The sequence below is a fragment of the Oryx dammah genome, unplaced genomic scaffold (assembly GCF_014754425.2).
Source record: "Oryx dammah isolate SB20612 unplaced genomic scaffold, SCBI_Odam_1.1 HiC_scaffold_13, whole genome shotgun sequence".
NCBI lineage: Eukaryota > Metazoa > Chordata > Mammalia > Artiodactyla > Bovidae > Oryx > Oryx dammah.
In genome coordinates, this window is record NW_024070197.1 from 53,646,577 (window position 1) to 53,672,791 (window position 26,215).

The 26,215-nt window shown below is 48.6% G+C and overlaps 2 protein-coding genes across 2 annotated transcripts in view; one reads left to right on the plus strand and one right to left on the minus strand.

The window, feature by feature from the left end:
* Window positions 1–9,100: 9,100 nt before the first annotated feature.
* USP10 (ubiquitin specific peptidase 10) overlaps window positions 9,101–26,215 on the minus strand; it is a 64,638-nt gene continuing 47,523 nt past the window's right edge. Inside the window, exons 5-14 of the mRNA XM_040253984.1 lie at window positions 22,508–22,599; window positions 21,925–22,034; window positions 21,376–21,431; window positions 21,040–21,143; window positions 18,588–18,687; window positions 17,640–17,817; window positions 15,186–15,351; window positions 13,985–14,129; window positions 12,742–12,807; window positions 9,101–10,100 (exon numbers count right to left, since the gene is read on the minus strand). Coding sequence (XP_040109918.1) covers window positions 9,913–10,100; window positions 12,742–12,807; window positions 13,985–14,129; window positions 15,186–15,351; window positions 17,640–17,817; window positions 18,588–18,687; window positions 21,040–21,143; window positions 21,376–21,431; window positions 21,925–22,034; window positions 22,508–22,599 — 1,205 coding nt within the window. The 3' untranslated portion in view covers window positions 9,101–9,912. The remainder of the gene's footprint in view (window positions 10,101–12,741; window positions 12,808–13,984; window positions 14,130–15,185; window positions 15,352–17,639; window positions 17,818–18,587; window positions 18,688–21,039; window positions 21,144–21,375; window positions 21,432–21,924; window positions 22,035–22,507; window positions 22,600–26,215) is intronic.
* LOC120873186 (60S ribosomal protein L5-like) lies at window positions 24,239–25,718 on the plus strand. The gene has a single exon (XM_040253985.1). The coding sequence runs from the start codon at window positions 24,618–24,620 to the stop codon at window positions 25,656–25,658; it is 1,041 nt and encodes a 346-aa protein (XP_040109919.1). The 5' UTR covers window positions 24,239–24,617; the 3' UTR covers window positions 25,659–25,718.

The window sequence follows — 26,215 nt, forward strand, 5'->3', positions numbered from 1 at the left end:
AAGCAAGAGAGTCCCAGAAAAACATCTCTTTCTACTTTATTGACTATGCCAAAGCCTTTGACTGTGTGGATCACAATAAACTGTGGAAAATTCTTCAAGAGATGGGAATCCCAGACCAACTGACCTGCCTCTTGAGAAACTGGTATGCAGGTCAGGAAGCAACAGTTAGAACTAGACATGGAACAACAGATTGGTTCCAAATAGGAAAAGGAGTACGTCAAGGATGTATATTGTCATCCTGCTTATTTAACTTAATATGCAGAGTACATCATGAGAAACGCTGGGCTGGATGAAGCACAAGCTTGGTGCTGGGAGAAATATCAATAACCTCAGATATGCAGATGACACCACCCTATGGCAGAAAGTGAAGAGGAACTAAAAAGCCTTTTGATCAAAGTGAAACAGAAGAGCAAAAAAGTTGGCTTAAAGCTCAACATTCAGAAAACTAAGATCATGGCATCTGGTCCCATCACTTCATGGGAAATAGATGGGGAAACAGTGGAAACAGTGTCAGACTTCAGTTTGGGGGCTCCAAAATCACTGCAGATGGTGACTACAGCCATGAAATTAAAAGACGCTTACTCCTTGGAAGAAAAGTTATGACCAACAAAGGCCCGTCTAGTCAAGGCTATGGTTTTTCCAGTGGTCATGTATGGATGTGAGAGTTGGACTGTGAAGAAAGCTGAGCGACGAAGAATGGATGCTTTTGAACTGTGGTATTGGAGAAGACTCTTGAGAGTCCCTTGGACTGCAAGGAGATCCAACCAGTCCATTCTAAAGGAGATCAGTCCTGAGTGTTCTTTGGAAGGACTGATGCTAAAGCTGGAACTCTAATACTTTGGCCACATCATGCGAAGAGTTGACTCATCGGAAAATACTTTGATGCTGGGAGGGATTGGGGGCAGGAGGAGAGGGGGATGACAGAGGATGAGATGAATGGACGGCATCACCGACTCGATGGACATGAGTTTGGGTAAACTCCGGGAGTTGGTGATGGACAGGGAAGCCTGGCTTGCTGCAATTCATGGGGTCGCAAAGAGTCAGACATGACTGAGAGACTGAACTGAACTGAGAATTGAACTCAACCTGACCAGACATCCCCTCGTCTGGGCTCTCCCAGGCCCGACTCCTGTTCTCTGACCAACACTTATCACTTCTTCCTCCCCAGAGCCTGGGTCCCGCTTTCTCTCTCACACTGTGGGCCCAATCAAGATGGGAGCTGTCAAACTTCCCATCTCCTTTCATTTTTTATCTCCCTGCACCTACAAGAAAAACGTGGCATCAAGTCAGTACCCACTAACAATCTGATGGGTGAATTAAATTCACTTGAAATTCCCCAAGCTCTGATTCTCATAACAGTAAACAGCAGGCTTGGCTGTTTCTGGGGTGGGGGAGGCTCCTTTGTGATGGTGGAGAGACTGGCCAGAGCGCCATGATCCGCAGAGCATACTGGCACCAGTCCCATACTCAGCACAGAGGTCTCCTTGGCATTTACAGTGTTAAGAATGCAGACGAGAATGGAGGAAGCCTGTGTAGACATAGTTATTAAGGATCAGTTAGGGCTGGAACCATCTAGGGTTTGGAAAAATGTTTTCAGATTGTTTTCCAAATGTTTGATGAAACCCCAAAGACATTCTTCCCAGGCATATTTCCCCAGAAGTTGGAAACCCTTAAGCATTTAAGTAAGAGTTTAACCCTTAGGTTGAGGGTGTTTGTGCTGAGCTCACCCCAGCGGAATGGCCCGCGGTGCCCAGACGGCCTGTGTTCTCTGTATTTATTTAAACGTGGAGTTAGATGCTTGCATTCCAGAGCACACAATTGAGCTTCACGTGAATTCTCAAACCAGTGCTTGAATTCCAAGAGGGTATGGACTGGACACACATGCTTCCTCAACAGCTGGCATCAAGATAAGCCTCTGAGGTTGCAACATGGCCAAACTTCAGAACTTAGAACCCTTAGAGAGGTGGGGGATGGGAGCGGCACCTCTAGCAGCTACTGGGCTGGCTTGCAGACACAGAGAAAGAAATATTTCTAAAACTTACAAAGGAAAAAAATACCCACTGTAGAGAAACTGGAATACACAAAAAGACTGCAGGGGTGGGGGACAAAATACACAGACAAGCATTGGTGATGTCTGGATGAGGGTATTTGCTTTCAGTCTTTTTGTGGGGGAGTTGTTCTGTTTTGGTATGGCACTGGGCTGTGGGAGTTGACTTTCAAGGTGGCAAATGCATGGCTGAGATGAAGGAGGCAGAACTGTGCCATCGGCCCTGGTTGCCCTCCTGTGGGCAGCAGGGGGAGCCAGCCTAGGACCAGGAAGCAGGATCCAGACACTGGCTCCATCTGTCACTCACACAAACTTCCTCCAAAAAAACAGGGACGCCAGTTTCTGCCCCTCTCCGAGGCTAAGCGGGAGGGGAACATCCATGGTGGATGAAACGAGGCGACTCTGCAAACCACCAACCAGTTAAACTTGCTCCCTCCTTCATTGACAGACTGGTCTGGCCCCCTTCTTGAGATTTCGGTGAAGATAAGGAAGATATTGTGGAAAGAATCCATGGCACCTGGTTAGCCTGGCATCTGCCATCAGGTGAGCATTCAATCAGTAACCGGGACGAAAAGGGTTTTCTCTCTGGACTATGAAGTTTATCATTTTGAGAATCATTTATCAGTGGACACCCTGTTACTAAAACTGGCACGTTCTGCATACAAGGTTTCTGTGAGCTCAAGCCCTCCTCCCACCCCTCTGGAGATTTCAACACCAAGAGACTGCGTTGACCTTGCCACACTGGGGTGATTACAACTGCAGATAACCTTGGGTAAAAGCAGGCACAGGGTACAGGCTGTGTGATGTTTCTATGAAATCCTAAACAAACTCCCTACGGCAATGGCTCCCACCCAGGGGTGATGTGGGCCCCCAGGGGACATTCAGCCATGTATGGTGAGGTTTCTGGTTGTCACAACTGGAAGAGGAGTACAGCTGGTACCCACTGTGAGAGGCCAGGAGGCTGCTAACACCCCACCATGCACAGGGCAGCCACCCACCCACAGATAGCCACGGCGCTGAGGGTGAGAAGTGACGTATGGCGGACATCAGGCACTGGTGAGACAGGTGATACCAGCGGTGAGACCTCCACTGGTGGAGGTCCCAGGTGCTGGAAACGCTCAACACATTTGCACAGGAGTGTGAATATGCTATGTGCCCTGGGCTGTGTGCAAGTCACACCTCCAACCCAGCCCTGCCACCCCCATGTGACACCACCACCCTCCCCTCAGCACCAACTTCAGTAGGACAGGATGGTTTAGTCAATGCATCACTTTTACTAGAGTGAAATTAAAGGGTTTGGTTGCGGGCGTTCCAAGTCAAACACAAACCATATGAAAATGCAGACTCATGGTAGCCACTTGGTTCGCTTTCACAAGATTTTCCAAACCACCACCACTGACGCCAGCAGAGAACAAACGTCTCCCTCCCCCCCACCCCCTCATCCCTGCCCCCGCTCCAGGTTTTATTCTCATTTCCGTGAAAAGGGGGCAGGATCTGGCCCAGCCCTTCCTGCTCCATAAGCCGCAAACCTGCCTAGGTTATTAGCACCGGGGGCCTGCAAAGACCCAGTGAGTCAGCTGCTCAGTGGGCCAAGGGGTCAGATCCCAGGGCTGGGATAAGCCGTGAGGTCACAGGTCCTGCCCACAGCAAGGAGGGGCTGAAGGGTGGACCTTGGCTGGACCCTGCGAGGCTGTCCTGCTGGGGCTGCCGCTGTTCGTGCAGTTTTTTTGCGGTGAACGTCGATTTTAATTTTCTGACTTTTGAATCATATTACATACTGTCACCATTAGGACTAACAGGACCAAAATACTTAGGTTAGACGCAAATCTTACATGGGACCAGTTTCTGGTTTCCTTTTTCTGTGTGGTGGTGAATTGAACAAAAAATTAAAGCCTGGCTTCAACGGAAGCATCCAGAACTGACAGGACAGCAGAATTCAATTGAGGAGACAGGCAAGCAGGGTCAAAGGTCGAGGCAGGGAGAAGGCAGAAAGTCTGAAAGGCAAGTTATGAGACCTGACCCTGTGATGACACCAGAAGGGACTCAGGTGACCAAGGCTTGCTGAGCTCCGAGGCTCTGCTTACAGATGTCATCTGTTCCCTGGCCTAACCTTGTCCCTGGCCCCATGTGGCAGCGCCACCCCTGGGCACTTCAGACACCAGGCCACCTCCCCAAGGTCATAGCTGGGGAGTTCGGCGCACAGGCTGGGTGCTTCTGCACCCCAGTTTCTAATCCCTTCATTCCTTTTAGTACCATAAGCATGCATGCAGCATTCCTCCAGATTGCCCTTCTGCTTCTCTGCTGTTATCACCAGGCTCCGGTGGCCACTCCAGTTCACCCCCGAGTGCCAGGACCGAGCTGGGCAAGCCCTGGGGATGGAGGGGTGGGCGCCGGCACACACCACAGCACAGGGTTCCAAGCAGACTCAGGCTGGTGCCCACTCCCCAGCCACACAGCACCGGCACGAAATCCTGCCAGACGTCAGAGGGCCAAGTGCCCGGAAGCCCCCATGGCTGGGCCTGGCCCCTAGGAAGCCCCACGTCCTCTTAGCTATTGTGAGCATCCCAAGAAAAGGTGTCAAAGGAGAAAGGCTGCCCAGAGAGGGGAAAGGGGCGGGGAAGGGGCGGCAAACAGGAGCGCCCCAGGAGCGACCACAGGTCCCAACACCCCGGACCTGCTCCAGGTCACAAGCCCCAAGGGACAGCTCGTCTGGCACTGGGAGGCGTGGTCTCGGTGCACCTGGAGGGTCTGAACTAAGAAACAGAAGAGAGCTCCCTAGAAAGGGAGTGTTAGTACTGCAAAGTTAATTCACACCTTGACAAAAACATAACAGATTTCATGTCACTGCATGCCCCCCAGGAGGACCCCCTCGGTGGCCTGGGATGTGAAGGGTGGATGGTCGCTGTAAAGTCAGGAAGGTGAAGAAGCCACAGGGCGGAGCCAACCGACCGAACTCTCCGCCCAGCACAGGAAGACACTGCTTTCAGCTGCAGGTGATAAGATGCTGCTGCTGCTAAGTTGAGTCAGTCGTGTCCGACTCTGTGTGACCCCATAGACGGCAGCCCACAAGGCTCTGCTGTCCCCGGGATTCTCCAGGCAAGAACACTGGAGTGGGTTGCCATTTCCTTCTCCGAGTGATAAGATGAGGAGAAAGCAATCCACCCGCCGGGCATCAGAGCCCAGAGCCGGGCCCACTACTGACCACAGGGAGTGAGTCTGTTCTCAGATTGGTCAGGAAATCCATGCTCATGTAAAAGACCTGCAATCTTTTTTTTTACAGCAGAGGAAAAATTGTTTTCTTCAGTCACGTACAGAATCTCCAATGCTCAGCAAATCCGTGAGGAGGTTGACTTTCTTTGGAGGACAGATGAGAGCTCAAGGTCAGGCTCATCTGACCCCACCCCAGAGTCCCAGAGCCGCCCTGAGCTCGGCAGAGCCTCAAGGGGGGCCTGACAGCTGAGACCAGAAACACTCTGCGTCCATTAAGGTGTCTAAAGGAACAGAAGCCAGTTATGATTTCAAAACAGGACAAGACACACCTTGGGGCCGAGGTCCACCTAATTTCCAACTGTGCCGACACGGACACAGGGTTTCTCGGGAAGGGCTCCAGGAGTGCTTCAAACACACTCAGGTCTGAGTACTTTGATGCCAGAGAATAAACAAAGCTACCCTTGTACTGACTTGCTAGGAAACCAACAGTAATTACATCCAACATATGTCAGATTAAAGCAGACACTGAAATGGAATCCAGGAGGAAACGGAATTCATGAAAGATGAAAACATCTTGAACGATATCACTCGATGCACGTGAAGTCCAAGAGTCAAAACAACACTTCCTGAATCACACAGCAGCTAGGTACATTCCCCTTAAGGAGAAAGAAAACAGAACTCAGATTTTTTTTTTCATTTTTATTTTATATTGGGGTATAGCTGATTTACAACGTTGTATCAGTCTCAGGTGTACAGCAAAGTGGTTCGGGGACCAAGCAATTGTTCAATGGTTCATTTGCTTATCCCTGAATAAAACAAACATCACCACAGGGTGAAGTCAAGCTATGAAGTAAATCTCATTTTTCAAGCATTCATCTTGAAATACATTGGTCTCCAAAAGGTATATAAATAAGATGGCAATGGTCACTTCAAAAGATGAATAAAAACAGATTTTTAAAAAATGCTAGGAAGCAAGAGCAAAAGTTTAATGAGGAAAAAGCATGCCTGCTTGGCAATCTACTATGACTGAAAGAACACAGCGTTGTGTGTACAGAAAGGCTGTTCATACATGGCCTTACTAGATGTGGATGATTTTTTATGAACACTAAGACTTTTCTCAAAATGTTTTTGAAGCCAATGACCCTCAGGAAATTGTGGTTGTTACCTTCGAAGGTATTGCCTTCGCTGGGGCCAGCCAACAACGTATCTTTCCTTCCCGAGACAGAGAAGTACAGAAAAGTCTTTGGTCTCTCCTGATGCAGGAAGCGCTTCCCAAGGCAAGCGTCACAAACCATGAGACTGAGGCAGCCACAATGACAAGGCACCGACTCCTGCAGGTGAGCTGAGAGCTGGGCAGCACCAAGCTCACTGGCTTACTTGGTTAACTCAAAGCAATGGACTCTGACTGCGATCTTGGCTTTCTCACTAGTTGGCCCAGTCGAGTACAAGCAGCCGATGACAGCAATCTCTAGAAATTTCCACAAAGGGAAAGACAGACAATGATGCATCTGCTGACTACAAATTTACTGCTTGTGACTACCTGACTACATAAAGTAGACCATGACTATTGACTGACTACCTGAGAACTTGAGAGACACGGCTGCTCTGAGCCACCGGGGCGGGCAGCTGAACGCGGCTGTACAAACAAGAGAAAGGAAGAACTACCATCGTTGCACTCGGAATGGAGCCCATTTTCCACCAGGAGAAGCAGCACGTGCACTTTACTGGCTTTGGGCACACAACACACCAACCAGATACACTCAGTTTTATTCTTTCTGGAGGACTTCTGGGTCTTGTTCACCTTATTTCACACAGTAAGGAAAAAGCCCCCAGTGAAACGCTTCTAACGTCAGCCTAGCATTCACAGTGCTTTAAAAGCCAGTGACAAAGACACGTCAAATCACTCAATTTTCCACTCCAACAACAAGGTTCATGGTCCAAGTGTAAATGACCTTAAACCCAAGGAAACAAGTCTATGAGACTTCTAAAAAATACTAAAATCTGCAGCACAGCATACTGAACATTTGAGTCCAAAATCTCAAGGACATGGAGAGGCCCACAGTTCACGTGGGACCCTAGAAAGCATTAGACTTGCTAGAATGATCTCATCTTCCCAAGGGCCAATCAGTCCCTCCAGGGACCAAAGGCAGAGAGTTGTGAATTCCAGGCTGGCATCTCCTCGCTATACAGTCGGCCCCTTCCTGAGCTTTGCTCGTCTGCAGCCAGGCACACTGATCCTGTGTAAGCACAAGAAAACTGGAAAGCTATGTCTCTGTCATAAACATGACTGGAGCTGTCAGGGAGTAGGGGGCCATGGGTGGTCTTTCAGACAACACACTCGTATACAGGGTAACAGAGGAGCCCTTTGCTGGCTGCCAGACACAGAATCTACGAGTCTGACGTGCCGGAAGGGACAGCAGCACTCAAGAGTGAATGCAGCACCTCCGCACGGGACAGGGTGACTGAGACGCCCAAGGGGCCGCTGGACTGAATTCATCTCCAACCACTGCTGAGAGAGACAAGATCTTTTGAAGGAAGCTTCTTGATATTTCAGTCATTTCCAACATACTTTGGGCTTGACAAAATAGGTGACTTAGCAATCTGAAGACCATGAAGAGATCCCTGAATGACATCCGAGGGAAAATACTGAAATACACAGGGTGGGTGCTAAGATCTGGAAGCAGACAGTATACCAACAACAGCAGCGTTCTGTCCTGGCCTGTTTCAGATTCCTGGGAATGGCGCCTCCCGACTGGGAGGCCTTGTTCTGGACAGGACGCTTGCTGACTCACAGGGACACTGTAACCAACGCCAGTTATAGAGGCTAAACCTCAGACAGGGAAGCCGCTCACACAGGACGCCCTGCCCCAGTTCGCAGATCACAGTGTAGAACAAACAGCGCCAGGCTCTGGAAGAGGCTCCTACCATGTGGTGGGGCTACTGCTGTGCAGCCTGCTTTCCCCAGACTTACTCTGGACTCCACATGTTCCATAACAATCGTACATAATTTTGATGAGAAGCTGATTATGACTCATTAAGAAGCTAAGCAAATCAGAGCAGAGCAATGACATAGCAATCAGGCCCAGGGGACAATGTTAGTGCTACAATTTTTTAATGCGCATATATGTTACTGAAATACAGCTGATTTACAATGCTGCGTTTCCAGTGTACAGCATGGTGACTCAGTCACAGGCATGTACACACTCTTGTCCTGTACACAGTACTGGGTACGGCTCCCCGTGCTCTAACAGCACTGTAGTTCGAAAGTAAGCTCACAGTGACACATGGCTATGAGCAGCGGGTGCTAAAAGGAAGAGCTTGGACTACGTAAATCCGCTTCTCTGGGGACCCCAGCTCACTGCTATGAGGGGCCTGTGCAGGGCCTTCCAGAACCAGGGCGCCATGGGCCAGGGAATGCCTGACATGCATGACGTCTCTCCATCTCTTCCATCTCAAAAGGCTTCCTTTCCACATCCAGAGGTGGTGTCCATGGCGCAGTCAGGAGGCTTGGTGGTGGGCAATGACGGGGATGCCTGGGCAAGACCCACAGCCCCCACCTCTGTGAAATGAGCAACGCGGGGACAGCACAATGGGGAGAGCACTCACCAGCCCCCATTTCTGCTATTTGAAGATCTTAAAAATATCCACCTATCCAAATCACTGGCGTTAGCAACTCTGGCAACAGTGAACAATGACCATTTGAGGGCTGGGCTGGCGTTCACAAACACGGCAGGCTGCACCAAAGGCTTACTCTAATTCCGGCAGTGCAGTCCTGCCTGCTTGAACTCCAGTTACTGGAAAAGGCACTCGCTGTCAAAGAAACACCACACATGCAGCTTTAAACCAACTTTGTGATTTTTATTGATGGGCGACAACTGTATACTCCTAGCTATCACTAACTGTGTACAATTAGAGACGCGGCATTGTAGAAGAGCAGACAGCAGAATTAGACAGCAGACGGAGGGAAATACCAATCTTCGCTATTTTGCTCCTTTTTCATTATGTGTACACAGAAGCATGAATGTGTTTTGAAATCTTTTAATGGCAATAAAGTTACAATCACCATTCTACGTGACTGGCATCGTAACTCCAGATATTTGATCTGCAATGTGTACGTAAGCAGCTTCTCATCACACAATTATTAAAATGTATTTTTCCTGTTAGGAACCAGCAACTTTTTTTGTGTTTATCTTTTGAAGAACTATTTCTTCTCTGGTAACTGGCTCGTTTTTATCATTTATCAAAAACTAAAGGGTGAGGGGCAAAAGTGTGATGGATTAAAAAATTTATCCTTTTTAAGGAAAGATAAAATTCATTTTCACAAATTTACAAGTGAAGTTGCTGGTGCAGGACTTACTGTACTATGCAATTAGACCGGGAATCAAACGCAAGTTCCCCTTCTTACTCAGGAATCAGCATTATTTCAGAAATGTGTTTCTCATGTATTTCCTTGAATCAAGCGACAGTCTGTTTCACCAGATGATTTTGATTTGGAAGTCAGAAGTCAACAGAAGCTATGTTGTGCACAAACCCCAAGGCGTCTCCTTTCATTCTAGCCCATTTTTGCGACAGGGAGAAAGAGCTTCTCTCTAAAGAGCCACTAAAGAGAAGAGGGGAGGCGGTGCGTGCCGAGTCTGCGCGCGGCACAGGCGCGGCTACAGCAGGTCCACGCGGCGGTAGTACAGGAGGTAGGCTGTGCGCTCGGCGGCGGGCCTCACCACCTGCTGCTGGCTGACCACCTTGACCATCTGGTCGTCGATGCGCAGCCAGCCGTTGAGCCCGATCTGGAAGACGTCCGTGGTGTAGTGGCCGCCTGTGGCGCTGCTGCCGTGGTGGTAGACCACTGTAAAAGAGGGCCGGGCGCCGTGAGAGCGGCTTCACACACCAGTGCCTACGGCACCCCCCAGTCTCGCGAAACCCAACACCAAGCCAGGTGGGACAGAGAAACGTGACACACACAGCGAGGCTGTCTAAACTCAAAACTCTCAACAAGTGACAACATAGAGTCACACACCTATACTGCAATAACACGTTCAGACCTCCCACACCACAAAAGAAATGCCAATTTATGATGGGGCCGTCCCATCTGTGAGCCCTGTGGGGACTTGGGGCTGGAGCCAGCCCCCTGGGAAGCAGGATGCACAGGAGACACTGCCTGCAGAGCCGTCAGCCAGGCGCCCTGGGGGACCGCACACTGAGACCCAAACCCCAGGCCCTGATCCAGCCAACCCCACGTCCAGACTGTTCTCAGCAGAGTGTCTGAATCCTGGACAGCGTGGAAACGTGGAAAAGCCTAACCCACTAGGAGGAATGCCAAGCACATTACAAGATGAATTTTTTCATAGGACAGATTAGGACTGTTTGGTGGTTTAGAAATAGGCTTACACTACATGAAAAAACCAACAGTCTGAGATTTGTTGAGGACTGTCATCCATGACAAGGACAGCACTGCCCCAGGAGGGTCGCCTGGGCAGGTAGCTGGACTGAGTGGGTATCTGTGGAACCACCGGCAGACACGGCACACTGGCCACTGCTCTGTTTTTCTTCGGAAAGGCAATGCCCCCTTCCATGAAGAGGAGGGCCCAGGAATGGCCTGCCCGGCAGCAGACCGAGCCTGCGTGAAGGAAGCAGCCTCTGGTGACATTTGGGGAAGGGGACGGCGGTGCGGCCAGGGGGAGCTGTTTGTGAGTGGCGGGAAGGACAGTCTCTCAGGCAGAGAGGCACAGTCTGGCATGAAATTCAGCAGTAAATACACCTGAACGTCAGTGCACTCTCCCCTAGTAAGGGAACCTGAACCCACCCTGAGCCAGGGACCTGGGCTGGTCAGAGCTGGGCTCTGCTGGGGCTCAGAGGGCACGGGGCACTGGCCCACCAGTGACGAACGTGACTGGTCACACGAGGAGAGCAAGACTGTAGGGCCATCGGTGGGAAACCAGCCAAGGGACCAACACCAGGAGGCGGCTTCATCTTGTCCTGCAGGTCCCCAACAGAGAGGTTGCCACACTTTACCTCTAAGGCCTACCTGACTTGGGAAAGAGTTTTGGGCTTTTTTTAGTGACCAGGACACTGGGGCTGAAAGGACCTGTGGATTTAACTGATTTGCCTTTCCTTTAAGACACTTCATTCTAAATATTCAGAAGAGAAGCCTCTACCTGTATTCGGGCTTCTTAAACAGTAACCCCATAGCTAACATGGTGACGTGTCATGGATACCCAGCAAGCTCACTGTCATAGAAGCAGAGCTGAGAACCAGAGATTTTCAAAAGCTTATGCACTGTACTAACTCGTTTTCTTTGTCCCACAGTCAAAACCATTTTTAAATAAGTAGCTCTTTACTCACATTGTACAGAGAATTGCAACCCACCCAGTGACCTTATTTCTGAGGTCAGAAGGCTCATGATGGGGACTCAGGGGTGCAGGTAGGTGGAGTCCATGCTCTCACCATGGTCCCCTTGACCAAGAGACAAGACCTCCTAATCCTGCCTGTGACATCACCCCCTCTGCAAGGACCCCAAGGGAGAACTGCCGGGGACTCAGGAAAACATGTTCGTGCCCTGGGACCTCAGTGACAAACCTCAGAGGCCAGGCTGCACCCTAGGGGCCTCTGGTCTCACAGGCAGGCTGCAGAGAGGCCTCCAAGCGTCCAGCCCACAGCAGGCCAGGGGAATGCAGTGCCCACCAGCTCCCAGCAGGCTGGGGCCAGGCTGTGATGAGCCACCTTGAGGAGAAGAACAAGTCAGAGGGAGCAGGACCCACTGAGAAGAAAAGGCTGACCGGGCCCAACAGGTTCTCACAGGGCCCCTGAACCACCACTGACCAGGGCCCACACCCACATTCCGAGCACTGGGGGCGGACCCAGGGCAGGAGTGCAAAGCTCTACTCTGTCACAAAAGGGCACGGAGTGGTGAATGCTCCTCCACAGCTTCAGTGTGTTTTTCTACAAAAGGGGGACAGCACTGCACTCCTCTCAGGAAACTGTTAAGGACTAAATGGGGTTCTACATAAGAAGTATCTGGTGGAAAGGTCAACGAACTGGTGAGGGCCAATCAACAGCAGTCATTACAAACAGGCTCACAGAAGGCAACACAAAAGGAAGGTGGGAGAGAAGCTAGAAAATTCTAATAAAAATGGCCAAAAAAGCAAACACAATTGGCCATGGGCACCTCATCCCCAGTAGGGAGGGTTCCCAGCCTGACCACCTCACTCCTCTGGCTCCAAGACAGAAACATCACGTGAAATGAGGTCGTACACTGGTTTGAACTTTACAGCGAACCAGGAGGACATTCTGTCAAATTGCAAACACACCAAATTTTAAGTAAAACACACATTTTCAAATGATTTCCAGACTAATAAAGTCCAGAGGGATACCAACAATTTTTCTCTACGTTAAATGGTAATTATAACAATATAAAATTGTGCCTGGGTATAAAACCTTTTAATCATCACTTTAATAGGGAAATATCATGTCGTACAAAGTTTACTTACCTGCAAACAGCCTATAGGTTCTGTGGCATTTAAAGTTCTTATTTTTAACCCCTGGAGAGAGCAGTTCTGAAAAACAAAATATCAACAATTTCAATCTATAAAAGGGCTGACATACCAGGGTCTCAGAAAAAGGGGCAGACAGTGGCCTCCACACAAGTCACCACCCCGTGGACCAGGGAGACCCGCCAGCACTCCAGCCCTTCGTCTGAGGACAACTGAGCAAAGAGGTAGTAACCACGTCACCAGAACCCACCCATCAGGGCATGGGCAGTGAGCCTCAAGCTCATGCTAGAAAATCCTTACAAGCAGAGGTTCTAAAAAGTAGAAAAACAAGATAAAAACAAAGCAGCCCTGGAAAGCCTAAGATGGGAAACATTATCCATGTGCGTCAGATCACAAAACTCCAACAAACAGTAAGATGATTTTCGGTTGGCATTTCTTCCCCTCTGGTCCTCAAGCAGACCGTGAACTGGCACTGGAAGCACACCTACAGGCAGAAGACGGCCACTCCTGAGAACAGGGCTGAAAGCAGAGCCCACTGGAAGGAGAGGAAGCACGAGGCTCCTGGGGAGCAGGTGGCCCCAGGGCCGGGGCGGGGGAGGCAGGGAAGGAGGACAGCAGGCCTGGTCCTCCAGGAGCCTCCTGGTTCCCCCCACGGACCGCACCCATGTCCTCTGTCTCCAGGCACCTGGACACTCTGAGCATCACCTCTAGCTTGTTATGCTCCTGAGGGAACTGCAGTTTCACACATGACATCTCTGATAAATTCTGAAGTTTTCCTTCAAGCTCACTCTTGGCAGGGCAAGCTGGAGCCCCAGTGACCCGGCAGAGACCTGGGGCTGGGCCGCAGCTCTGAGCAGGGCCACTGGCGCCAGAGGACAACATTCCCGGTCCTCTAGAAAGCCCAGTTAAGCAGGCTGCTCCCACAGCTGCTGATACTCGGTGTAAGTAAAAATATTTATTACCACTGACCCATAAAGTTCTTATATATTTTAGTATTTTTCTCACCTAGTAATATGTTCATATGGTTTATTCATTTTTTTACTTTGTCTTTAAAAAGCCATTTTCATGAGACTTTTAACCTAGAACTCTATTAAGAGTCAAGATATGTAACAAAAAAAACCAGGAGCGAGCCCTTCTGAATCCTGACAGGGGACGGAAAAGCTTAAGCTTCAGGAAGCTGGCTGGTTTCCAGCATCACCAGAGTGTCGCCGTGAACACTTTTGCCTTACACAGCTGTTACCTTTACTAATTTCCAAGTCCACAGGATATTCGATATTTTTGATGAGCTTCTGACAGCCACCGGTCTTCTCGTAGACAAACCGTTTGAGGTGCAGCACGAGCACAGGAGGGAGCTTTTCCAGAGTCACTCTCCGGCTGATCTCCACCTGAGACAGAGCACAGCAGACACGCCATCTCACTTCGAGAGGCAGACACAGGGCCACTGCCTACGCCAGGACTCAGCGTTCTGGGTCGGCGCATCTCACATCTTCCTGAGGCTCTTTCTGAGCGCCACTGACCTCCCTCAGTACATGCTGACAACCCTACAGACGCAGCTCAGGGCCCTAGGCCAAGTTAAGAACTTCTGTCCTAGGGCATTAAACTGGCATAAAAATCCAAAGGCTAACTTAGTAATACCTTCAATTACATACATATTGACTCATTTTTTAGTAATTCTCACAATACAGAGAATGCTGAGGCCAGTGTGTTTCTTGCATCAGACGCTTTAAATGACCTTAAAGCCGTTTGGTCTAACCACTGGTTTTATAACAGTTCCAGTTTTACCCATTTGAAATGCCCTTAAGGACTTTCAAGTGCCTACTGAATGCTGTCTCTTATTAAAATGGATCTCCAGAAGCAAATTTAACCTCTTTATGTACTATTCTCTGTACCTTCAAACGTGTTGATGCTCCCTGTGTTTCTATGGAGAATACTTTCAGTAGAAAATACTTGTTCAAGTCACAATCCAAAAGATAGCAGCACAGAAAAAACACCCAGGCAACTTTCGGAGAAGTGCCCACCTGTCTGGCTGAAGGTGTGTGAAGGGGGTCAGGCTTTAGGGAAGCAAGCCTAGTGGCCACCACCACCCGGCTTTTTTTAGTTTCCAGACGCCTTCTCGCCTGTACTTCCATTCAGACAGAGATCCCAAGGGTGGAGATGGCCCTGCCGTCTCTACATTCCCATGGGGCATCTGGAGTCGAGTGTCCCACACACTACACGAGTGGTGAATGAATAAACCACGACTACAGCTCCAGTCGAAACCAGAGGCCATGACGCTTCAGCCATTCCATTCTCAAACGTAGAAGCTTTCAGTCCAAAACATGTTAAACAGCTGATCTGAGGAGCAGGGCTGAAACCCACTTTTCCTCACTCCAGACCCGTGCTTCCCACGTCGTCCCACGGAGGGCCCCAGGACAAGCGTCCCAGACAGACAGCGAACACACCTCTTGTTTGGTTTTGGTGGTGTAACCCTGGACAGACTCTCTGGCCACCAGGCTCTCCAGCGCATCCTGCACGGTGCGTATCTTGTCGGACTGGATGTCCAGCTGCAGGGTGAAGAACGGCTGCAGGGTGGCAGACTCTTTTGAACTCTGCTGGTAAACCACAGACCTGGGGTGGAAAGCACAGCACACCTAAGAACCCGCCTTCCCGCTCCCCTGGAGGTTGTGCAACAGGACAGGAAAAACAAACGAGATTATGGTGCCACAAGCAAGATTTCCCAGCATCTCTGTCAGCTGACAGGAGAGGACAGAAATGCCAAAAGTATGCTGAATTTTAATATAACTCTGCTCAATACCACCTTGAAAGAATTTCTACCAACTCAATCCACCAGGTGGAAATTTGGAAGGCTTCCAAAGGCCTTCTCTACTTTATTTAATGCACCAGTTAGCAAAGATGATGATCTTGCCACAGTCAAAACGCTGGCTCTCTTTGTATCCTCTCAAAGTCTCGCAAGCTGTTTTACTGATTGACTGATTTTTAAATTTTTATTATTTTATTTCTGGCTGTGCTGGGTCTTTGTTGCTTTGCGCGGGCTTTCTCTAGTTGTAGCAAGCAGGGGCTACTCTTTGTTGCTGAGCACAGGCTCTAGAGCGCAGGCTCAGAGGCGTGGCGCTTGGGCTTAGTTGCTCTGTGACATGTGGAATCCTCCCAGATTAGGGACTGAACTGGTGTCCCCTGCATTGGCAGGCAGATTCTTATCCACTGCACCAGCAGGCGAGTCCCCGCAGGCTGTTTTAATAAGAGTGAACTCCAAGGTATAAACAGAATGTCTTGGGTAGCATTCACCCCTGAAAACGACTCCACAAAGGAAGGAGAGCAGGGTGTGTGTGACAGAGAGGCAGCCTCAGCTCAGCCTTGCTTCCTTAGCTGGTTTTCCATTTCATTTTCCTTTGTCTAAGTTTTTCTGAGTAAAAGTGTGTGCTGTGCCCATGTCTCATCGAGCCTCAGCAAGGAGCTCAACACAGAACTCTGACTCTGCAGCACAAGTTCCCTAGTTTACACAGAAATAAAGGGGTGGACAGTGGTCAGACTTCTCGAGGAACTGCTGCGAAGGGCAGGTCAGCAGCCTCTACGGTTTTCTTCTCTCCCGCCACTTCCCCGACACACAGCACGGCAGCACCTCCAGGCCTCCGTGAGGAGGCGGCCCAGAGAGCGGTGGCTATTCTCCTGATCCCAAAGCATAACGGGCCTGGACTCTATCAGGAGGGTGGGAAAGGTGGAGAAAGGTACTGGTCTCCTTGGGAAACTGAAAAGCTCCCAGAAGGGGTGGATTTTAGGACAAAACCTTTCAGTTGGAGACTGACACAACAGACTCCAAAACAGGAAGGAGCCTGCAGAGTCCAGTCCACAGTGAGGGCACAGGAACCACACGTTCAAGGTCGAGGGACCAGCCCGGGAGGCCTGATCGTCAGTTGATGAGGTTCTCATCAGCCTGCTAAAAGGCACTCAAACCTAAGCTGTTTTAGCAGAGGGACCGAACTTCCAATGCCTTGAAAAGAGCATTACTTCTTGATTTAGGACAACGGAGATATAAGAGCCTCACTTAAAAAAAAAAAACAAAAACACTCCTGAAGGCGATCAGAAGACGACTGAACTGTAATGAGGTCCCTGAGGACTCTGGAGGAGCAAGGAGGTCCTTGGAGTCAGCGCAAGTTCTACTGAACTCCACATCACATGGTACTGAACAGCTCCAATGTAACTAAATAAGCAAAAACTCTCCTTCTAGGACTTCGTGAATGAGCAAAGGGCAGCTGGCCTGAGGGCGCTGGGGCAAGGAGGTGCCACATGTCTTCCTCAATGTAAAAAGCTTCTCCCTCAACTTTCCAGCTCAGCTGGCTCCAAGTCCTAAAACCCCTTCAATCAGATACACGAATGTCTTAACAAAACATGTATTTCCATTAACTTGTCTTTCTCTTCCTTCCAGGCTGTGAGCAGCTAACGGAGGGAATGTCAGTGTGTTCAGAGTTGAGGGGGCCGGGGGCCAGGAGCCACTGGCAGACCGGTGGGGTGGTGCCTTCCGCAGGAGTGCCACCATGGGTCCTGTGGGGCCAGCAAGGTGTCAGGAGGCCCAAGAACAGAGCAGGCACATAGCGCAGAGGCAGCGCATCCCGTACAAAATTTGTTAGGACAAATCTTACACCAACCCCTCCAGCAAAATGGCAAAACCCTTAAAAAATGCAAATGCTAAATTATTCCAGAAAAAGCATAAAACCAGGATTTCTGCAGCGGTCCAGCGGCTAAAACTCCACACTCCCAATGTGGGGAGCCTGGGTTTGGTCCTTGGTCAGGGACTAGATCCCACATGCTGCTACTAGAGATGGAACTTCCTATATGCCACAAATAAGACCCAGCTCAGCCAAATAAACAAGTATTTTTGAAAAAGAAAAGCGTAAAACCTGATGTGTCCACCAAAAATGCCAGTGATGGGGGTCTGAACAAAGTCCGCCTGGCGAGTGACTGAGGTCTTGTTTCGGGGACCCACTTGCTCCCATTCGTCCTCACTTCCTTCTCCTGGTTCTTCCTGCTCATCTTCATTCACTGAGTGGCTTTTGGGTCCATTGGAAATAGTAAGTTCTGAAAAGCAGACCATCTGCTTAGGCTACTATACACATTTACACAAAGAACAAAAATAAAAGGTTCTACGTGAGCCACCTACACAGATCTGTCAACTGCAGCGTCAGAGTGAACTCAGGGTGGTACACTGAGGACAAACGCAATGGTACGATGCCGTGTCCCTGCTGGCTGACCAGGGATGGATGACCCCAGGGGACACCTGGGGCACGCGGGTGGGAAGGGGAAGCACACTCTGCCGCGGTATCGCAGTCAGGCTCCTCCACTTGTGAGGACACTCAGGATACCAAGAAAGTCGCCCCTACCTCAGGGGACACATGCTTTACCAGAAGTGAACTAAACCACCATCTGTAACTTGATTTTGAATCACTTTCAGGGGAAAAACTCCTCTGGTGAGGCAACAGGGATAGAAACAGATTAGTAAGGAGAGTGTGGTAACAACTGCAGACTCCATCAGTCATACAGGTAATTGCCAAACTATTCTTTCAGCTTTTCTTTATGTTTAATCATTTTCTTAATTACAAGTTGTAGGGGAAAAAGCAAAGGCTCTGGACAAATTCTTTAATATACAAAATTTAACATTCTCAGTGGTACATAATAAGTAATGTCAAAGTAATTAGTTACCTTAATGAGTAAACAAGTAACTCTTGAAGGGTGAATGACTGTTATGGGGAAGGCAACTTATTATATAAAGGTTATATATAGCTTCTGTTTAAGAAAGATTTTTTAAAAAATGTTCTACACACTTCTGTAGTAAACAGACTGAGACCTACTTTCATTATTTGGTGAGAGAAGTTTCTTTAGGTTTAGCATTTCCTCATGGAGTCCATTCAGAATGAAGCCTAAGTACTCTTCGGCATCTTCTTGTCGACCCTGAGAAGGTCAAATAGGATCGTGTTAATTTTAACAGATTACTCTCCAAGGCCTGCACAGAGTATATTATCTGCATATACAAACTAGCCTTCTCCTGAATGTTCAATAATTTTTAACATAAAGAGTTTCCCCAAAACCATATGGATTTTTTCTTGACAATTAAGATGGTGAAGAAGAGGAGAGGGAGGGAGATAAAACATTTATCTCCAAGCAATAAAAAGGGTGTTTTGTTTGCTTTTTTCATTTTTGCTTTTCTGTACTTCTGAAATTTCCTAAAATAAATAGATACTACCTTCATGATAAGTTATTTTAAAAGTTGCTTTTTTATTAAAATGAAATAAAAACATGAACTCAATGTCTAGGCCACCCCACTGCACAACCCCAGGGGTCACCATGCACACTGTAAGCTGTAAAATTAGCAGCCCCTGTATGTCTCCTTCCATTTTTGACAATGGGCAACCAAGGTAGAAAAGATGTTATATGTGAAAAACTACTCATTTAAAGACTCAGCTGCCTGTTTCACACATCAGTATAATCAATGGTAGATGAATCACACAAGACCATCATACAGAGACATCATCTCACATGGTTTCGTCTGATTATGTAATTTATCATGATCGCTTCACACTTCACTCTTAGGAGCATAACCATGTGCGTGTTTCAAGGATCTGCAAGCTCTTCTGCTTGCGGTCTCTGAGCAGATCTGCTTACTCTTGTGTAACTGAAGCTGTGGATGGGGGCTTCTGGTGTGTGTCTGTGGGAAACGACAGAGGCTGGCACAGCCCAGGACACAGAGAAGAGCTAACAGTGCTGGGAAAGGGCTGTTCACTGGGCTGGGCCTCAGCTGGCATCTGGGAACTTGGGTTTCGGGAGGGCTCCCACCATTCCAGGAACTAGGAAGGGAGCGTGCCCAAATCGCTCACAGTGTGGTTTCAGCTGAGTGCTGGCTTTCCTTCTGGGGGTCTGGAATTTCGGTCTGTGCGAGGCAGCCTGTGCCTATGTGACTGGCCCCTAACACAACCCTGAACACTGAGACTCTAAGGGGCGTCCCGGGTGGACCACATCCCACACGCTGTCCCAGTGTGGCGTGGGAGGACCTAAGTGAGGACTGTGTAGCTGCACCGAACGGGAGTCTCAAGGGTTCCTGCAGACACTGCCCGAGTCCTCAGGCTCTGCTGAACCCACTGAAGGACCAGCTCCAGAGTCCTGTGAGATCTTCCAGCTAAGCACCAACCCTGAGGGGGGTCACAGGGACCCCAACAAGCCAACAGTGATGTAACAGCTGCAGGATCGCAGCGCTGCTCAGTGACAGGAAGCCCCCGGCTTTACCTCTGCCCCCGCCCCGAGCTGGGGGTGTCCTATGGCTTCTAAAGCATCTGGACACGCATCTACCTTAGAGCTTGTCTTGCCTGTTTTCTTAAATTATCGATCTAACTCCCTTACTGGAGGATGAGATCCTTGAGAGCAGAGGGCACACTGACTCCATGTGTGCATTTCCAACACAGAAACATCCCTAAATTAACGCTCAAGGCTCTGCTGCAAGCACAGGAAGAGCCCCTGGTGGTATCCTGCTGGACTGCCTGGAGTATCCACTCTTCTTTCTTTCAAACCACGGGGTTTCAAACAATATTACTGCACTCAGTTTTAACAGAATTTCCTTCACTGTTTCCTAAAGCATTTCCCTGACCATCATTTCATTGCTCGTCTTGACTCATCACAAATTCTATCAGGGAGGAAAGAAATGCTCCAGTTCACTGTGCTATTGGTGCCCCGATTTCCTTTCAAGGCCATGTGTCAGGGCCCTGAACAAGACCTCCACGGCCTTGAGCCCCACACCTTCAGCAGTACAGTGTATGATTAAAAACAGAGGTCGTCAGAAAGTCACAGGCCCAGGAGCTGCTGCAGCAGGAGCGTGAGGAAGACGGCAGCCCTCCCGAATGCCAGCGTGGCGCAGGGCCCCCGGCCCCACAGCAGCAAGGCAGTCCCTCAGAGGGCAAGGAGCTGGCTTGGCTGCCAGGCTCCACCACTTCTTAGCTGGGACCCTGGACAGTGACTTCACTTTCCTCAAATGTAACAAGCAAACAATTATCACACTACCTACCTTCACAGGGGGAAGTAAGTTAATCTATGGAACAAACACACAACAGTAGTGGTCACAGTAAATGATACACGAGTTGTCTGACCCCCGTGACTGTCATTCCATACTCTAACCCATCCTAGCAACTGCCCCCAGAGCAAGCCCAGATCCACTGAACCCCCGCTTCATCGCACACTTGAAAGCAGAGGGCAAGCAGCGAACACACAATGGGCACGGCACGAGCTTCATGCCCGCTATGGAACGTCAGTTCCCACCTTCTCAGACAGGCTTGACTTGATCACTGTCAGGAGTCTATAAATATACGTGGGTTCGAAGGCAGCTCCAGGGCGGATATCCCTCACGATTTTATCCCCAAGAGCTGCAACAGAACCAGGACATAGATTTTCACAACCCAACAAAGTCTTGAAATGACAAAAAGCATGATCACCCAAACTACCCCCACTGCCGCCCAAACTTAAGAAGAGCTTAGGTGTAGCAAGCTGCATGTAAAAAGACTTTTTTCCCCAGCAAGACTGAATTTCTCAGTCTCAGTCATCTGACTTCATAGCTCTCCATATGTAATGGTATAAGAAACCCTTGTTTGCACTTACCTTGTCTAGGTTTTGGAGGTACTGGCATATTAGTAAACTCATTCATTAGCCGAACACTAAACGGGGGGAAAAATGTTTAGTACACTTTTTTGCAACATCAACATCAATATCATAATTTATATTGTGTAAATAACGACAGTTTAGATATATAAAGCAAAAATAGAAGACATGAATGAATTTAGTCAGCACATTTTTCAAAAAAGATATACTATCACTAAAGAGACCTGATGGCTAAATAGAGTATTAGCTTGTATGAAGACAGCAAACTTTAGGTAACCAATGCTATAAAGGCTAGTGAGTTCTTAAATCTTTTTAAAGTGATTTACAAATTACTAAACATTAAAATTTATTCAACTGACACTAAAGAACACAGATAAAACAATGTTACAATTACATTTCTGGTTAACTTCCATACAAAATCATGAACAGTAAATTAAAAAAAAAAAAGAACTAAGGATTGATTTATAGGAAATCAAAAACTTTGCTATCTGAATCTAATTATCACAGGGGGAAGCCCACTCCTTGACTTGCTCTCAGCAGCTTACTTACAAGCTGTCTATCATGGGTGTGGATGTACAAGGCCTTTGCACTTTTGAATACAGAGGAATGAACTTCATCAGGTGATACATCGGCGGGCAAGCCACCAAGGCTTGCAGTGTCTACACAAGAGCAGTAAGGAAGCGTAAAGGAAACGAAATTGATGCTCCAGAGTGTGGAAAGAGTATAAAAAACTAAATAAGCCAAGAACACTGAACAACTGAAATATGTAAACACGAAAGGAACCAAACCAAATAATCCCTGAGATAACTGCCTTGTGACATCCAAGGAATTTATAAACAAGATCTTGACTTAACCAAGATTAAGTCAATTAGCACAACATTTCCAGTTTAAGTGGTCACTCTACCCTACTATTCAGGAACCCCCACCGTTTTTTTTTCAGGACCATTTTAGAGAACTAAACTTGCTTGATTTTGACAGTCATCATCTTTTTTGGGGGGGGGTGGTAAGGAACCAAAGTTTTGGATTCAAAATGTGGGGTGGACGCCCCACAGAAGCTGAACTAAGTCAAACGTGCCCCGGGAAGAGGATGCTGCAGAAAGCCAGCCTTGGGGACAGCATCTGAGAAGGATACAGCATTGATGTAGCACCAGTTTCCTTTGTTGATCAGCCCGCGGGGTTGCAATGACACCGGTTTATGAATCAGGGTGACATTCTCCAGTAACTCTGAAAGATGGGAGCACAGTGAAGGTGTTAACGGCGTCTCAGGAGCAACTCTCCTGCTCTGGGAGCTGACTGCCTACTCCAGAGCACAGTCACACCCACAGGGAAGGCAGGCTCCATCAAAGCTTCCTTCAGCTCATTATCATGTTATTACTGAATGATTAGAATTTTCAAAGGTATTTGGCTCCCCCTCCCCGAACACTGACATTTATCAACTAGGAAGCACAAGAAACAGAAAAGGCTTAAAAAACAGTATTAACAGTATTAGGGAACAGACTTGGAGCAAGCTTTGTTATCCTCAGATTCATCTTTGACATCACTTTTCCCCGGTCTTAAAATAGCAATAAAAGAATGTTTTGTGCTTTCAATAGAAATGCTTTACAGCAAGGTCCCGTGTCCCCTTACAAGTCCTTTACAGTGACAGCCACAGTTTTTCTCGGCAAGTGCGTTCCAGCTCACAGTGTTTACTCACTGTGCTTAATCCTCAGAGATCCCAGGGTAGTGCTACCATCCCCTTTCACCAAAAGGAAACCGGGGCTGCAGGTTAACTTGCGTGCCTGTGACCTCACAGGAGCCAGGAGGCACAGTCAGTACCCAAAATTCATAACCTGCAGCCACACGACACTGCCTCCAATGACTTGTGAACGTGTAACAAGGGAACACGAATTTGATATCGGCACCGACCCCAAGGCAACACTCAAAACAAAAGAAGCCTTTCTTTTCTAAACACACAGCTGCACTGGCAGGTCCCACACTTAAGCATTAAATGAAAAAATTAATTCGCAAGGTTCTAATGTCAAACACACCCACTTCCTCCCTCCCTCCTGTGAGGATAAAATGCCCTCTGTCCTCTAATTGAGGAAGCATAGAGAATAATTTTCCCATTTATTAAAAAGTGAAACATGACCAACTCAAAAGAGAGGCCATGGAATCTGTTCAGTTAAGACTAAGTTTGCCAAGGTACTCTCCTCCCACCCCCGCTCTCCATACGGGGCACACAGTCATAAACCTCAAAACCAGCTTCCAAACACAAGGACCTCTGATAAATGCTATGCTGCTGCTGGTTAAGCCTTGCCTGGGCACCAGGACCCGCAGGCCCAGAGACAACCGGGGGGTGGCCCTGCCGTGTCAGAGCCTGCAGACCAGGCGGGGAAGGACGACACAGTGCGGGCTCCACTGCAGGGTTGGCGGCAGGGGAGGGGACACGCCACCCAATCCAAGAACTGGAGAAACCAGGGTGGCCGGGGTGTGCAACAGCAAACGGCACCAGAAATTTGAAAACATCTCTAGCTGAGCGGGCTGCCTTGCGCCCAGAGGAGGCATGCATGGAGACAAGCAGGCTCTTTGCTGGCTCTGGGGGACCATGACGAGATAAGGGGCTTGGTTTGAGAGTTTCAGAGGCTCGAATAAGGGTGTCCGGACGACACCACTGAACAGTACACTGACCCTCACAGACCAGCCAGTGACACATCTCCACTCACACACGCACACGGGACCCTGCAGCTCAAGGCCGTACGTCCTGAGAGCAATGGGTGGGGAATGGAGCCCCTGGACCACCCCATCCAAGTGACAGGCTGAGGAGAAACCATCACAGTGATCGAGGACAGGGCAGCTGGACCCAGCAGTGGAGGCAGATGCAGGCTGGAGGGCCTCAGGAGGGGAAAGCGAGAGTGGAGGGCACTGGGGCAGGAAGCCTGGCTGAGGAGGGAGATAAGAGGCGTGATAGCAAATGGCACCACAAGAAATCTCTCCAGCTGAGTGTGGTGCCTTCCACCAAGAGGAAACACACACAGGGACAGCAGGGGCTCAGGAGATCCCGGGATGGCAGGAGGGAGGGGAAGGGCAGACTCATCACGGTTTACGGGGGCCGGGGGGTACGAAATAGCAGTATCAACTTCCTTGATGATGCTGGAAGCAAAGTGTCCCAAGGTGGGGGTGGGCTACGAGGGGAAGGGGCTTTACAGTATCAATTCCCATTCAATACAGACACTGAAGGAAACAGAAAGCAAAGGACCAGGGACATGCATGCAAGGCCTTATCTGAAACTTCTCTTCCACACAACTGTTTTACTGGCCTCAAAAATACATTTACAGGCTTTTTCCCCGCCCTGGAGCCATGCTGGTTCTGCAGCTCTGTGGCAAGCTGCGGAGTCGGAGTTCTGTTCCGCAGGATGGGGTTTGTTAAAAGTTGTCAAGAACAAGGCCTACTTCAAGAGATACCAAGTGAAGTTCAGAAGAAGGCAAGAGGGCAAAACTGACTATGCTCAGAAACGATTGGTAATCCAAGATAAAAATAAGTACAACACACCTAAATACAGAATGATTGTTCATGTAACGAACAGAGATATCATTTTTCAGATTGCTTATGCCCATATAGAAGGAGGTATGATAGTTTGTGCAGCTTATGCTCACGAACTCCCAAAATACGGTGTGAAGGTTGGCCTGACAAATTATGCTGCAGCACATTGTACTGGCCTGCTGCTGGCCCACAGGCTTCTTAATAGGTTTGGTATGGACAAAATTTATGAAGGCCAAGTCGAGGTGACTGGCAATGAACACAATGTGGAAAGCACTGATGGTCAACCTGGTGCCTCCACCTGTTACTTGGATGCAGGACTTGCCAGAACTTCTACCGGGAATGAAGTTTTTGGGGCCCTAAAGGGAGCTGTCAATGGAGGCCTGTCTATCCCTCATAGTACCAAACGGTCCCCCGGTTATGATTCAGAAAGCAAAGAATTCAGTGCTGAGGTACACCGCAAGCACATCATGGGGCAGAACGTTGCAGATTACATGCGTTACCTGACTGAAGAAGATGAAGATGCTTACAAGAAACAGTTCTCTCAGTACATAAAAAACAACGTAACTCCAGACATGATGGAGGAGATGTATAAGAAAGGTCATGCTGCAATACTAGAGAATCCAGTGTATGAGAAGAAGCCTAAGAAAGAAGTTAAAAAGAAGAGGTGGAACCATCCCAAAATGTCACTTGCCCAGAAGAAAGATCGGGTAGCTCAGAAGAAGGCAAGCTTCCTTAGAGCTCAGGAACGAGCTGCTAAGAGTTAAACCAAACCACAATTTTCTATCAAGATTTTTCAGATAAGACAATAATAAACTTATTGAACAAGCAAGCAAAAAAACAGAAACAAAAACAAACATTTACACATGGTCAAAAGTGCTTTGGATGTGTATTTTGTCAGGTTAAAAAAAATCATTTATGACAAGGCCAACTTCACTCTCAAAGGGGAAGCAGGTGCAAAAAGTATCAGGAACTAACTGCTCTAGGCTGGAAAACACCTCTCCTCTCCTGTTTCTCACTGAGCTACATGCCCAGAATAATCTCAACACCTGCAGGTGGAAACATCCCAGCCCTATGGAATCTGTGAACACAGCCAATTTAAAACTGACTACTAGCTGATTCCTTTCCAACATTTACCTGGACAATGGCGTGTGCTGATTGGACAGAACCTTTAGTTCTACATCAGCCCTTCCCCTGAACCAATCCCAGGGGTGCTTACTTTAAGGAGCAGGCAGGTTAAAAAACAAACAAACAAAAAAAAAGTTTCACTCTTTCTTCCCCAATGCTAAGTCTCTTAGCATCATCTAGTGGTTTGTTCAGTAAC